The sequence below is a fragment of the Limulus polyphemus genome, unplaced genomic scaffold, assembly GCF_000517525.1.
Source record: "Limulus polyphemus unplaced genomic scaffold, Limulus_polyphemus-2.1.2 Scaffold106, whole genome shotgun sequence".
NCBI lineage: Eukaryota > Metazoa > Arthropoda > Merostomata > Xiphosura > Limulidae > Limulus > Limulus polyphemus.
The window spans coordinates 585,568-600,549 of NW_013665716.1; the positions used below are offsets into that span (position 1 = coordinate 585,568).

Consider the following 14,982-nt stretch of genomic DNA (forward strand, 5'->3'; position numbering starts at 1 on the left):
CACCAATTTGTTACATATCTGCTTGTTTGTTAATTTCCCATAGAAATTCTTTCCGAGAAACTTCAGCAAAGTTCAGCTATACAAGTCCTTTCTTAATTAAAACTAGTTTATTCTTTCTCGATACAACTTTGTAATACACAGAATTTCTACAGTCAATACGTTTGCAATCTCGATAACAAAACACACCCTTTATATTACCGTCAGCTTGACTCAATTATCTTTCTTTATATCTATCTCTCTGAAATTATTTGCCGGGCTTATATACTAAAATAGAGGGCGCCTGAAAAAGACTAGAGTTGCCAGGAAGAATCATGATCCTTTTAGAAACTCCAGCGCGCATGCTTTCAATTTCGCGTGACTTCCGTTGTCGTAACACTAGTTTCAATTAAGAAGGGACTTGTATCCCTGAAGTTTATCGGAAAGAATTTATACCGGAAATTAACAAACGACCATATACGCAACATTATTATAGCGAATATGATGATGACAATATATAACTATTGTGAAAATATTATTTTCAGGATACAAGTAAGGTGAAGGTTCAGATGAAAGTATTACTGTTGGGATATAATTAAAATGAAGGTATTACTCTGGATATGATTAAGGTGAAGGTGTCACTGTCAGGATATAATTAAGCTTAAGGTATTACTGAGATGAAGGTGTTAGTGTTGGGTTATAATCAAGGTGAAGGTATTGCTGTCAGGATATAATTAAGATGAAAACATTGCTGTGACAATGTGATTATAATTAAGAGTACAGTTATTATTGTCAGGATATAATTATGGTGATCAGATTACTTGGGATTAAGGTCATAACAAAAATAATAATAATTAGGGTGATGTTGGAGGATATAATTGTGATAATTATTAGTAGTTGTTATATAAAGATAAAGCTGGTGTTTGTTTTTGTCCAATGCCACATTGGGCTATCTGCTGTGTCTACTGTAGGGAATCATACCCTAGGTTTTAGCATTGTAAGTCCATAAACTTATTGTTGACCCAATGGGGGACGCTGTCAGGGTAAAATATATTTTATAGTAATTGGTCATAGCTCGCAAAACTGTTTTAATTATGTAAAGCAACAAAATATTTCTACAAATTGAATAGATTATGGTGTTTTCACTTTGTCTTCATTTATAATTCAGTTAAGAGACTGTGCGCATTTATCTGTTCAAATTACCCTGCTCATGACATTGGATCTCTGTTATGTTAAAAACAAATCTAAGTGTGTCTGGAAATGCTAAAAGATCATTGAAAATAATAATAAATGGTGAATTAATCACTGGCTATTAAAAGCCTTTATTATGTTATTGAAGTTTTCTGGGCTGTAGTACTGAAATATTAGGCTTAAGGAATAGCTAAAAAAAACGAGAGAGAATTGTTTCTGTTTGTTTGTAGTTAAACACAAAGCTACACAATGGGCTATCTATGCTCTGCCTACCACAGGTATCAAAACCTGGTTTCTAGCATTCTAAGTCTGCAAACATACAGCTGTGCCACTGGGGGGCAGAGTTAGAGAAGGAGAAACCCTATTATTATATTATTTTATCTTCCAGTTTATGTATTTAAAGTTAAAAAATTATGAACATTTTCATTGTTTATATTATCCTAATCATCTTTATTAAACCTGTTTTATGGGAGAGATGATCAATATAGAAGTGAATTAGCACTACTAGATATCAACGTAGCACGGGATTTTGTGACTGCATAGAAAAAGTTTGTCCATGAAAGCAAATAAACATTTGGGTCTTATTTTTTCAAGGATAATAGAATATGTAACTATTGACAACAGCTTCACATAGAATTTTACTTGTCATACAGTTTTGATTTTTAAATAGCAAAGAAAAAATAAATCTTTAATATAAGTTTGTAACATTTTTCATCTTCATTGGTTGGTACCAAGTATTACAGAGGGAAAACTGTTTGTTTTATGTAATGTCAAACTCTTTCATCTCTTAGAATATTTTTTTCATATGCATATTGGGTATCAGTTTTAGAAGAGGAATTGATGAAGAATAAAAACACCCAACAAACTAAGGAGAGTTTTGTGTTTAATAACAGTGTTAGCATTTCAAACTTGTCAGTATGATCATGTTTGATTACCTAGTGCAAACTTTAGTTACTCTTTAGACCTTGAGCACTGTTGCTGTTAAACTTAAGTTTCTCAATACAAGTTGCAGCAAAGTGGTGAATGAAGCAGATGTGAACTGGCTTGTCAGATAAAACTTGTTGAATTTAGACAAAGCTGTATTTCAGACTAAAACTGGTTTTGTGCAGAGAAATTTATTTTATGTTTCTACTTTCTTAAGAATTATTATTATGAACATAAATGCTTGATATATAATATGTTCTTTAGAATCTTACGTAGTTTCAGTGGCTAGTTTTTCCTTCACATTTATATTATTAATAAAGTAAAATTGTGTATTGAGCACCAAGTATTTCAGAGAATAGTTCTATCTAGTTGGATCATTTATCATTACCTAACTCTGATCCAGACCTATTCACACTTCTCAGGTCTATAATTACCTAATTCTGATATACATGTACTTTCACAGTTGCAACATGTATCCTTGTCTAACTCTGACCTAGAAGTATTTTCATACCTGCAAGGTGTGCATTATATAATTTTGATGTACAAGAATACTCACACTTTGAACACCTGCCATGTGTATCCTAATCTAACTGATGTAGAAGAAGAATATTTATACTTTCATACCTGCCAGGTATATCCTTGTTTAGTTCTGATCTACAATTAAATTGACACTTTCACATCTGTCAAGTGTATTTTTATGTAATACTGATCTGTAATCATATTTGTACTTTTATGCCTGGATAGTGTATCCCTATCTAACCCTTCATTACAAAAATATAATTCTACTTTCATACCTGGAAAGTGTATCAATATCTAATTTTGATACACCTGGGTGGTGTATTGCTATTTTACCATAATCAGTATTTACAGTTGTACATCTCTTTGAAGGAAAACTTTAATAACTTGTATAGTTTTCTATTTAAAAAAAGTTTCCTGTAATCGTGTGTTGTTCTGTACCTTCTCAATACATTTGTTGTAACACTATATCTTTAACAATTTGAATGTAGACTTGAGAAGCACCAAACAGTAACTTCTATTGTAGGATGAAGCAGAGTCAATTGCTATGTTAGTATTAATAGGTGTGTGCTCAAGAGATCCATCTGAAGAGACAATACATATGTATAATTGCTGTTATAGGAAATTTTATCAAGTTTCTTTAACATATGGTTGATTTTAAAAACATGAGTCGAAACAGTCTGCACATTAGTATTTCATTAAATATTTATATAAATAGGATGGTATACAGCAACAAGTTTGGAACTAACTAACTTTCAAGTAGCTGTTGGCAAAATGTTCATGAATGACTAGAATAAAACTTAAAGAGTACTCATTATATAGACTAATAACATGACCCTGACACGGGCATGCTAAGAAAATAAACTTAGATGAATGTATACATAATCCCAACTGGACATACCAAATACAAATCATAAAGAAAGGAAAATCCAGAGTTCTGATTTTTTTTATTGTAAAGTTCTTAAGAAAAGCTTTTTATAATACATTAGCACAAGTGTTGTTTCTCATAAGAAGTTGGTGACAAAAGATGGTCAATGATATCAGAAATGTTGAACTGTTTTCCTTTATCAATTTAACAAGAAAAACTTAGTGTAGTGTATTTCTATCATATGTTAATTGATCAATAAGAGATATTGATTTCTTGAAAGATTAAAGGAGATACTGTGGAGAAATGATGAACATGATTTATTATATTACAAAGTTACTTGCATATATATATTGTGTTTACACTTCCTAAAATGTTTAGTGCACGAAACTGAAATTTGTGCTTTCCTTGTGTATTCTGTAAACTGTAACACTTCCTTTACTTCCCAGACTTGGAAACTGTACAATAGCTCAAATGGCTACAAATTTCACCTTTTCATAATTAGTATAGAATATGTCTCTATTCAGATCATTTTTGTATATTTCCATGTAGTTAATAACATACATACTGAATGGATGTCACATGGTTGTAAACATGTGCCAATCCTTTTACACAGTAAAGGGTACATAATGCAGCCTTTGTTTCAAGCTAGCATGTATGTATTTGTACGTGGATCAACTATTTATATGATAAAGAAGTCTGTGTAAACTGACTTGGGATAGTTTGGACTATCTATGTAGACATGTGGTTGAAGTATGTAACATAATGATTTGTGTAATACCATAATAAGGCTTTGCCTGACTGTAAAAGTAGGTTATTCAAACAAGTCTGTCCCTGTCTTGTGCAGCTGCAAAAAGCCAAATTAGAAGCCAGCCACGTTATTCATTATGAATAAAGATTTGTTTCAATTATGTTCAATCTTCCTTTGCTGTCCATGTTAAATTTATTTGCTATATAAACATTTTCCAATTCTGTATTTTTATGGAACTTTTAGCTACCTGTTGGTAGCTAAAAAACCTCTTCTTCAGCAGTTGCAGAAACATCTGAAACATGATCTTCCAAAAGTAAATACTAGTATAGATGATTAATTGCATACTTCCTGCAATAGTATTATAGCTTGTTTGTTAAAATGTCCCATCTGTTAATTCTCTGATTTTACAGATCCCTAAAGATAACCCAAATCTGTGTTCAGCAATGCTATGATTGAGGAAAATGGTTACCAAGATATTTATTAATATGCCATATTTTGCTATTAATTGCTAAAAAAAAAAAAATACGCGATTTTCCTCTTAGTTATGTATTATGTTTGTGTAAAATAAATATTACAATTTAAAAGGTAACCTACAAATCTTTTAAACATTTTTAGAGAAAAGCAACAATCTTGAGTTAGCATACTTCACAACCCCGGAACTAATTAAAACTAATTAAAAGTTACACCGTTGGTGTCACACTTATGAAGATTATTTTGGAGGACTAACCTAAACCTTCAGGACTGGATGAACCATGTATTAATATTATAGTCAAAAGTATTGTGAGAAAATGAGGGTACATGGTCAGTTGTTGATTCAGTGTATTTTAATCATTATATAGTTTTTATGATGAGTTATTTTATGTATTAAGCCTTTCTAGTCAATTTTTATTTCTTTATTAACTTATGAATTTATTTCTTAACTGCATATTTATCTTACTTTTAATCAGAAGTCATTAACAGTATGAAGACAGTGAAATGTGAGAGTACAAAAAAAAAAAAGATAGCTTGCAATAAACATTGGATTCAGCCTATAGTGCTATTAAAAATGAAATTGCATGTAACAATTAAACACTATTTTTCAAAGAATACATCAGTAAATGTCCTCAATTCATATATGCATGTCAACCCAGTGATATATATCATCCCAAAATGGAATTGCACACAATAATTATGCATTATGTTTCAAAGACATCAGAAAATGATTTAACAAGAAACATCCTCCATGTGTATGTTACTTCAGTGACATGCAACATTTATGCTCCATGATAAATGGGATCATCATCATCATCATGTGATGATACCATGATATCATAATGTAGTTCACTGTGAAAGTGTGCCACAAGAACAGACATGCAAGGGGCAGATATAACACATGGAAAATGTTTGTTATGCAGCAAAAGGGACAATCTAGTCACTGTAGTCAGAGAAATTTATGGGTGTCTTTTCAGAAACAAGTATTATTTCAATTGGGTCAAGGTGATGCCTTAACAAGTAATGTTTGAAAGCTGAAGTACTTATGATAGTAACCTCCTCATCCGTGACAATGTGCTTTAACTGAACCAATCTTCTTGATTTGGCTGGTATGCGTGAAGCATTGCAAAAAATACATTTCAGATACCGAGATTCAGCATCATCAGTACAGCAATTTAAAGTCCACCTTAAGCACTTCACTTCGGAGTACACAAGTCCATATTTGTGAAGTATACTGGTAAAAGGAAATGTGGACATTGCAGCCATAATGATTGATAAGACATACATTTATAGAGCTAAGCAGAAGTTACATCTTTCAATGTTACTTATTCAGTTGTAAAGAAAGTGTAAATCTTGAATGACCTTTTTCACACAAAATTCAAACTAAGTGATTGAAAGAACTTCTCATTTGATAAGAATAAATGTAATTTTTTGTTGGTTTATAAACCAGAATTCTGCTTCCACTAGGTTACATGGATCTCTTATTAATTTGGATTTTTCTGTCCCAAACATTTATTCTCAGTTCCAGCTGACTTCAGCTATCATTAGAAATGGTTAGTTTCTTAGTTATTTATAAATATTCATTATACTGTTGTTATTTTTTATTAGTTCTGTCAGATATATGTTTAAAACATACACACATACTGGTAACTTGTACTGTTTATTCAAAGTCCATAAAACTGATTCTTAGATATAATAATGTTTGGACATTATTATTTTTATACAATATGCAGTGAACAACTGCCTACAATCTGACAGATATTCCTTTCCAGATATTCTTTTTTGATGGATAAATATTTTAATAAAGCTGGTTTCTGAATACTTCAACTTATAAAATAGGTTAATCATGATCCTGTCATTTTGTTAAAATGAAATGTGGAAAACTAAATAAACATTTCACAAGCACCAACCTCCACACAGAATATTAACTTTGTAATTCTAAAACAGAAATAAACTGAAAACAATACATATCCAACTGTACAGAGTATAACATACTCAAAAATAAAACCCACTCTTACCATACAAGGTAAATAGTTTTAGGTTTTAGTGTCAGTTTATGCCTATCACTTTTTGTAACTATTTTGCAAAACTTTTTTATTGGGATTTTAAGATTAAAACTGCTTCTTTATTTTAAGCTAACTGCTTTACTTTTAGAGTTTAAATATTTTAAGTCTTAGTTTAACTTTCTTCCTCTCTAGATATGTCTGAAGGATTACATATACGTGAAAGAAAAAACAACAAAATATTAATAGTTCATTACAAACTTGGATTTTGGTTCAGTAAATTTTAGAATGAATTAAGTATTGATGAGAACCCGCACATACATCAAGTTGTAAATAAACAAGTTTTATCAATTTCACCCAAATATTGCATGACATCAAATTAGAAATATTACTTTCTTTTTCATTAATTATTTAATGATTTATGTGTACAATCAAAGAAACCTCTACATGCTCCAAATACATTCTGTTGATTAAATTACTGCTGTCAAAGCATAACATTATTAATCATGCAAATTTTTGTTACTTTAACCCAGTGTACCTAACATTATGCTTTTTTTTTATTCACTGTAAATATCACTAACATAAACACATTTTCTATTTTTCAAAAATGGTCATTCTATGTATTTACATACAGTGTTGCTGAAAATTACATTTTTACTCTTGAACTGTCTTGGTTTAAATAATCTCACTAAAATAATAACAGTTGTGTAATTTAAAATTACTTCATAATCAACCAAACCATAAGCTCAAATCTTCTTTAAGATTTTCTTTCATGTAAAGAAGTAGTCAGTGGTACAATTCTCCTGTATGAAGTACAGGTTCTCACCTTTTCCAAGACCTGGAGAATCAAATTTTATACAAACTAATGGTACTTCTTTGTGCACTATTCAAATTCAACTGCCAAGAAAGCAGTAGTGTTCAAATGGATCTCTGATTGCATTAGTTCCAGCAGAATTTCAAGTTTGGAAGTAGTATTCCTATACTTTCACTTGCCAGGTTTCAAGTGTCTGTATAATTAGCATTCTTTCCAACTGAGCTTGAGGTTTAAGTTACTAACTACTCTTAATATGACACTTCTTGACTACACAAAAAGATTGTTTGGTGCCTGGATAGTTTTATGTTATGAACTTAAAATAATCACCAATTTATAAACTGTAATCCTTTATGCTAGTATATCGTGTAGCTTTTAATTGCAAATACAATTCTTTTTCCAAATATACTTTTTAAACTGATGTTATGTTAATGTTTTTGTATTACAGCTTAAGTTATTTTATACAATATGTGACTGAGATTAAGTTTTTAAAATAGGTACTTTCTCTCTAGAAGCCTTTCTTTCATCATACATTGTACTTATTGAAAGTGTTCTTCCAGGGGTTCAAAAGAAAGCATTAAATGTTATTCTCCAAGATATCAAGTTTGATCAGGGCTACGAAAGTCACTAAGACTAAATGTTTCAAAAGATTCTGCTTCTCTCACAATCTAGGTTCATACAAGTGAAGTGTCTCTCTAATTAAAGCACTTTGATATACAGTTTGAAATACAAATAGATCTTTTACAAGTAGTAAAGACTTCATACAAGTGAAGTGTTTCTCTAATTAAAGCACTTTGATATACAGTTTGAAATACAAATAGATCTTTTATATAGTCTAGCACACACAAGTCAAGTCATAAAATACCAATTTCTTTATTCAACTTACTCAGACATTACAGTCTACATGACTTTTTATTTTGTATAAGAATGCCAGTTTCCTTAAAGAGTTACTGCTCTGAAGTTAGAACAGAGGAAGTCACGAGTCAATACATTATATTAGAGTAACTGAACACTGATTAATCTTCTGAGACATTTAACGAAAGACACTTGCTGTTACTACTTTCAGTTACAATGCAGGTACCTGATTATGAATGTGTAGTGAAATCACTTTCAGGAAAAAGAGATTGAAAAGACGCTATGACATGAAAATATAAAACTGTGGGTGAACTTACCTAGACAATACAACAGGAGGGAACAGTGACAAAGAATACTCACACTTTATGAGGTATTACTCACAAGAAATGTGTCATGCTTGTATTTTTGTTTTGTAGTAATGAACTTTTCCTTAATGTTCTCTTACTTCCTTAATCATGGTGTACAGTTCAAAATACTTGTATCATCATCCATTATTTCACTGGTTCTTACATACCTTACTTATACAGTATAAAACAATAGTAATATTTATGTATCATAGTATTTATATTGAAATATTTTAAGATTTTACCTTGCTGCACAATATACTGAATATGATACTTACTGGGTAAGTATGTGATACGTACATGTACACACACACACACATGGTTCTGATTACCAGTAGTAAGCTTGTGGAATAAATCACTACATAGACATGCAAATGCATTAGAAAAATAACTCAAGTATGAAATGAAAGCAAAAGGCAATAGACAAATCAAGTTCGAAAATTCTTTTTTATTCTGCAAAATTTTTCTGCACTGGTTCCGTTATAACCAAAACCTATGGTTTATAGTTCTCCCACTCATACATATGTATGTATGTATGCATGCATTGCTAAGAAAGAGTGTTAAACAATATACACGATTTTGATAAACCCCTAACAAAAGAAACTACCAATTGGTACTAAGGATCTGAACACTGTAATCCTAGATACCTGTTATACTGGCAACCATATTATACACAGTTGCTTACTAAAGTTTTCCAATAAATAGGTACTAGATTCTAGTGGCTATTTCTTTTACCACAACACACAGGATGCTATGTTGATGAAGTTTAATGAATGACAGTGGAGAACCTATCTGAAACCACCTGCCATCACAACACTACAATTTTTTTTTTTCTCACCTCAACCAGTTACTTTGCAAAACAAAAAGCAGTGAAGATAACAAAGGATCATTACTTTTTTTTTGTATCACTCATAACATAGGTAAATTAATATGTAGTATTATACATGGACTGTTCTTTACATTAAGATACTTTTATTTGCAAGCTCTTGGCCCTCTTACTGGAGCCTTCACTAATGAAGGCTCTGGTAAGAGGGCTAAAAGGTCACAAATAAAATGTATTTTAATGTAGATAACAGTCCGTGTATAATTCCACATAAAGAATCATTACTTTACTGATTACATATCTGCATGGCAACACCCGACTAGCAGGACAAAAGTACTTACACTGTTTTTCTGTATTTGAAAATGTAGTTTATCAATTTAATGCATAGAAAAATGTTATCCTATTCAGTTTCTTTTTTTTTTTGGAAAATGCTGGCCTATTGTAACCTCTGTTACCTTAAAACCCATACATATAAAATAGTTGTTTTCTACTTCTTTATTTCAAAACACAAGCTAAAGAAAGTGCACAAGATGGTAGGAAGATTATGTGTAATCATGGGTTTCTAAGAACCAAAGTTAATGATCAGTTGTTGTTTTATTAACTTAGAGAAGAAAAAAAGAAACTTGCAACTGAAAACTACCCTTCCCTCACACTTATTCAAGAAAACATTCAAAGTCTACTCCTATGGAACAATTAACATCCATATACCACTTCTGTGCAAAATATTTCATAGATCTTTACTTAAGAAGAGTCCCCCAGTGGATAAGCAGCAAGTTTACAGACTGACAACACTAAAATTTGCAGTTTGATTACCTGTGGTGGACAGAGCAGATAGCCCATTGTAGCTTTCCTCTAAAGCAAATAATACTTAAGAAGAGGGGAAAATATGTAATGTAAGATTTGAATTTTCTGAAATTATTTTATGCTTCTTTATAAAATAATGTAATAGTGAATACAAACAACAATTACAGAGTTTTCATAAAATTTATTTGTAAGTATTATTACCAGAAAGTGATTTCAGTCACATTACTAATGATCAGTACCTGCAGCTGGGATTAGGTCATTTTAACAATGATAGCCAGTAAGTTGGCTGAATGAATAACTTTAAAACACCAACTAACAACTCTTTAAGGTCAACACTTGGCACAACAAAAGGTGTCCTCCTCAAACCATTAAAGTATTAAAAATTTGCTGATCATATACCCTGTAATCCGCTTAATGTAAAAGTTCATTAATAATCTTATTGATTTTTATTTGATGTACACATAAAGATACAAATCTGTAGGTTTACTAGTCATAATTATGGTATTTTTAACACTGAATATTGATCTCTCTCTATAGATTAAAACAAAAAATAAACACCAGAAAGCTATTTGAAGCAGTATTTCAACTTGCACATAAGAATTTAGTAAAATCACATTTCTATAGTAGTAGCACACTGATTTTTGTAATTTACTATAACCTGTTAAATGAATAATTTTAAACTCACTTAGTATCTTGGCTTATCTGAAGTTAGAAACAAAATAGAACTATGACATAAATACTACAAGTTACAACTACACTTAAATTCTAGCCTCGGAAGGTATCCAGAGCAGAGATAAAGAAGTAAATACGATGTTCAGCTTTAGTGATAAAAAGAGTGCCTGCTACTAAAAGAAATGATTATCTTTTCATTGGTTAATTAATTTTTAAAAATTGGAAGGAAATAAAAAAAGTACTTATTGATTTATATTATTATTATTTACAAAGTTGCTTGTGTAAGCTCAACCAAACCTCATGCTGGGGTGGGGTTTGTACTATTAGGGCAAGCTCTTTTTGTGTTACAAAGTCAACTTATGTTGTCAGACAGAAAATTAAAAACAGTCATGTGCTGAAACTTCTATAAATGGTGTATACATAACAAGATTATACTTACACACTATGGAGCAATAAACAAGTTGTCAATGGACTACTTGGTCAGGATAATAAAGAACTTATTTACACAGCTGTAACTCAACAGCTAAGGCTAGTTGCTGTTGAACTATGCTCTTAATTAATTGTGGTGATGAACCACACTAAGACAGATTATAAACATGAATTCTGAGAAGTTAAAGTAAGACTACCATGAACATCTAATAAAGATAATTTATTCCTATAAGTGATGCAAGACATCAGAATTTAAATTTTTCCCAACAAAAATTATTTTATTTGGAGTAAAGTTGGGTCACACTTTTGTTACTGGAATGACAAAAAAAAATGATTTAGAAACAGTTTCCATGAGCTGACAATCACAAAAATGATGAAAAACATGTCCACTGAAAGCTTGAGAACACTTTCTTCCATTTTCAGCAAAAGTTTGTGCTAATGTTAACATACTTTGTATCTTTCTTCTACCTAAATGGCAGTAACCTTCTTCGACATAAGCCATATACTGAATTCACAAAATTTGAATGGAAAGGACACAAAGTTTTTTTGTTTTTTCATGAATAGATTGATAAAAGCTCAACTTTTATGGTAGCCATTAATATCAGCAAGGGAGTATGATGTCTCAGAAATTAAAGCAAACAATAAATAATTAAACATATGTCTGGCCAGAATAATAAAAAAAAAGGTAGAACCATTTTATCTCTTTGAAGGTCATCATCATACAATTTATATGTATATACATATTAAAAATAAGGTAAGCTTTGTCTCAAAAAATGGCTGGTAAAGACAAATAACAATCCTCATATTTACACAAGATTGTGACATGAGCCAAGCCTCAGTGCAGATTCACTAACATTTTCTACCAAGTTGAATGCACATTACAATAAGAAATTATGTTTTAATGATAAATCTCTATTTGTACAAGAACTAAACTTTTCCCTAACTGTAAAATATACATCTGTAATGGACAGATGAAGAACAAAATACAAATATAATTCTAGAGTTTCAAAAATGATTTAATCATCAAGGCACCTCTAACACTACTTTCTTAAGACTCAATTCTTTAATGAGAGGAGAACTGGATCTTTATCACTTGGTGGCAGTAAAATGGTTTTTGCATTTTTGCAATCATTATCCAAAACAACAACATCATTTATTGGCAGTTCTCTCTAGATCATTGGCACAAAGAAGTTCATCGTCAATTGTCAATGTGGGAAAAACACAATTCCTTGTGGTATTGCATATTGAGAGATTTCTTTACACTGAACTATCCACCTCTTGATACCCAGACTACTAAAAAAAAATGGACAAAAGAAAAAGAGAATAATCTTTTATCAAATACCTTAATTTTAACAGCAGTCTCACATAATTACCCAACACAGAGAAGACTTAAAAATTAAAGATGTAAAATTGCTTGAAATGATAAAATTATCTCCAAGAAAGGGGAAAAATAATTTTGTAGCAATAATTTGCTTTGAGTCTCATGATCTGAACTAGTAACCACATTAGGTCTCACAGCAAAAGGTTTTTTTCTCATGTTTAAGAAACTAAAATAGTTTCAAAAAGTGAACATTCATTAAAATCTTTGAATCAATGGATAAAATCACTAAAATTATCCTTTATGAACTAAAAGTTTGATTATTTGCAGAATTATACTCTTAATTCATATATATATAATTTTCTTTTCCTTCTTGCATTGCAACATTACTCACAGACTCAAGTTTGGACCTTTAGAGGTGCCCCAGATTAAGATCATTACAAGATAACAATGTCATGCAGAATAATAAATTTTTAATAAAATGATAAAAATACATTATACCTTAGTTGGTCTGACCATTTGTAGGTGGAGTTTTATTAAAACTAATATAAACAAACACACTTTTATCTTCAATAAACTTCTATAGTCAAACAATTGTAAAAATATCTGGACTCTACATCATAAAATAACATGTTACTTCATTGCAGATTCAAATTAAATTCCTTGGTTGGTCTGATCTTTCACTTTTAAAACTAAGATGAAGCAGCAAAAATTCCTTTAAAAAATCTTTGTAGTCACAAAGGTGTATGTGTATTAATATTAGATAATCATTAAAAAAACAAATAACCTGGCAGAAGATACTGGCTTATACAGGTAACTTCTTTTTGAACAATTTTCTGTGCACTCAATATAATATCATAAACATTATTTTTTTCATCACTGGACACTATCATTTTAAATCAAACTGGTAGTTTAGACTAGTCTCTTTGCTCAGTACAGCAGCATGTTCTCAATTTTTTGCCTTAGCTTCATTAAGTACAGCATCATTTCTGCACTCTTGTACACTCAACAATGATCTTGTATTTGTAATTCTTTTGCTCATTGTGACTGCATTAGCATGATAATATTAATACTACATTTGTTTGCTTTTAAATAGCTTTTCTCTGTTCATATACACACAAAAAACATACATACTTGTCAACCTTAGTTAAAGTTGCAGTAACATTTAGAAGCATCTTGGATGCCAGGACAGAAAACCATTTATTCTTGGGAAGCCACCAGTGTTTATACAGCAATGAGGAAACCAACAACAAAACATGAGGCACTAAAAAGTAGGGCATCTCCTGCATCCCAACCCTCGGCTCTCTCGTTCTCCTCTGTGGGACGCCAGCAATACCCAGCTGAAATGTTATCACAAGGCTGCTGCAGGCAAGTGAAAGACTTTATCTTTAGGCAAGTATGTGGTCAAACACCACTCTCAGACTGCCCAGAAAATCTACAAAGGTCATGGTTCTGAATAATGTCACTATATCTGGGTGGAGAGTTTGCTGCTCCAAAGGTCATTTGCCCCCTGCATCCTGACTCACTTGTAGAACTTGCTCTACGAGTTGTGGTTCTTACACACATGGGCACCGGTAACTTAAAGTACGAGGGCAGTACATGAGATAAGCCACCACTCTGGTGGTGGTCTCCACCACTGACACTCTGATGGGTTATGACTAGGGGATTTTTATCTATTGTTCGCAAGACACTAGCTGATGCACAAGATTTAGAGGATACATTTGCAGGTTTAGTTATGGAATTATCTCCTTGGAGTACTGTTCTGTTTGGAGGAGGTCGTATACATCCTCTACAGATCTCACTCTCTTGCTGAGAGTCTCGCAGATGAAGTAGCTTTGAATTCCCATATGGATACTCCTCACCATCAGGCAGTGTTACTGATGCTGGAAGGTCAAGTGCCAAGTCTGTCTGAACTGAGTGTTGTCTAATCTGTTTTTCTTGCTGGGCTGCCAACTCAAATCGCTTCTTCTCTTGTGCACCCTGCTGCGTGTAAAGCACCTAAATATTCCAACCAGTGTTTTAATAACTGAGTAAGGTTTTTCAAGAACAATTCCCTAACTCTCTTTAAAAAGGGTCAGTTTTCCAAAAAAAACAATATATATATATATATATATATATATATATATCACACACACACACACACACACACTATTATTATATACTACTATACTACTTTATTTATACTACAACTAAATAAATTTAATTTAACTAACTAAACCTTAACCTTAC

General features: G+C 31.4%; 1 protein-coding gene across 1 annotated transcript in view; it reads right to left on the bottom strand.

Moving 5' to 3' along the window:
* Nucleotides 1-6,341: 6,341 nt before the first annotated feature.
* The window catches only part of LOC106470660 (protein TMEPAI-like), a gene marked incomplete at its 5' end in the record, with an annotated part of 21,668 nt that continues 13,027 nt past the window's right edge, over nucleotides 6,342-14,982 (bottom strand). The window contains one exon of the mRNA XM_022400041.1: nucleotides 6,342-14,751. Coding sequence (XP_022255749.1) covers nucleotides 14,158-14,751 — 594 coding nt within the window. The remainder of the gene's footprint in view (nucleotides 14,752-14,982) is intronic.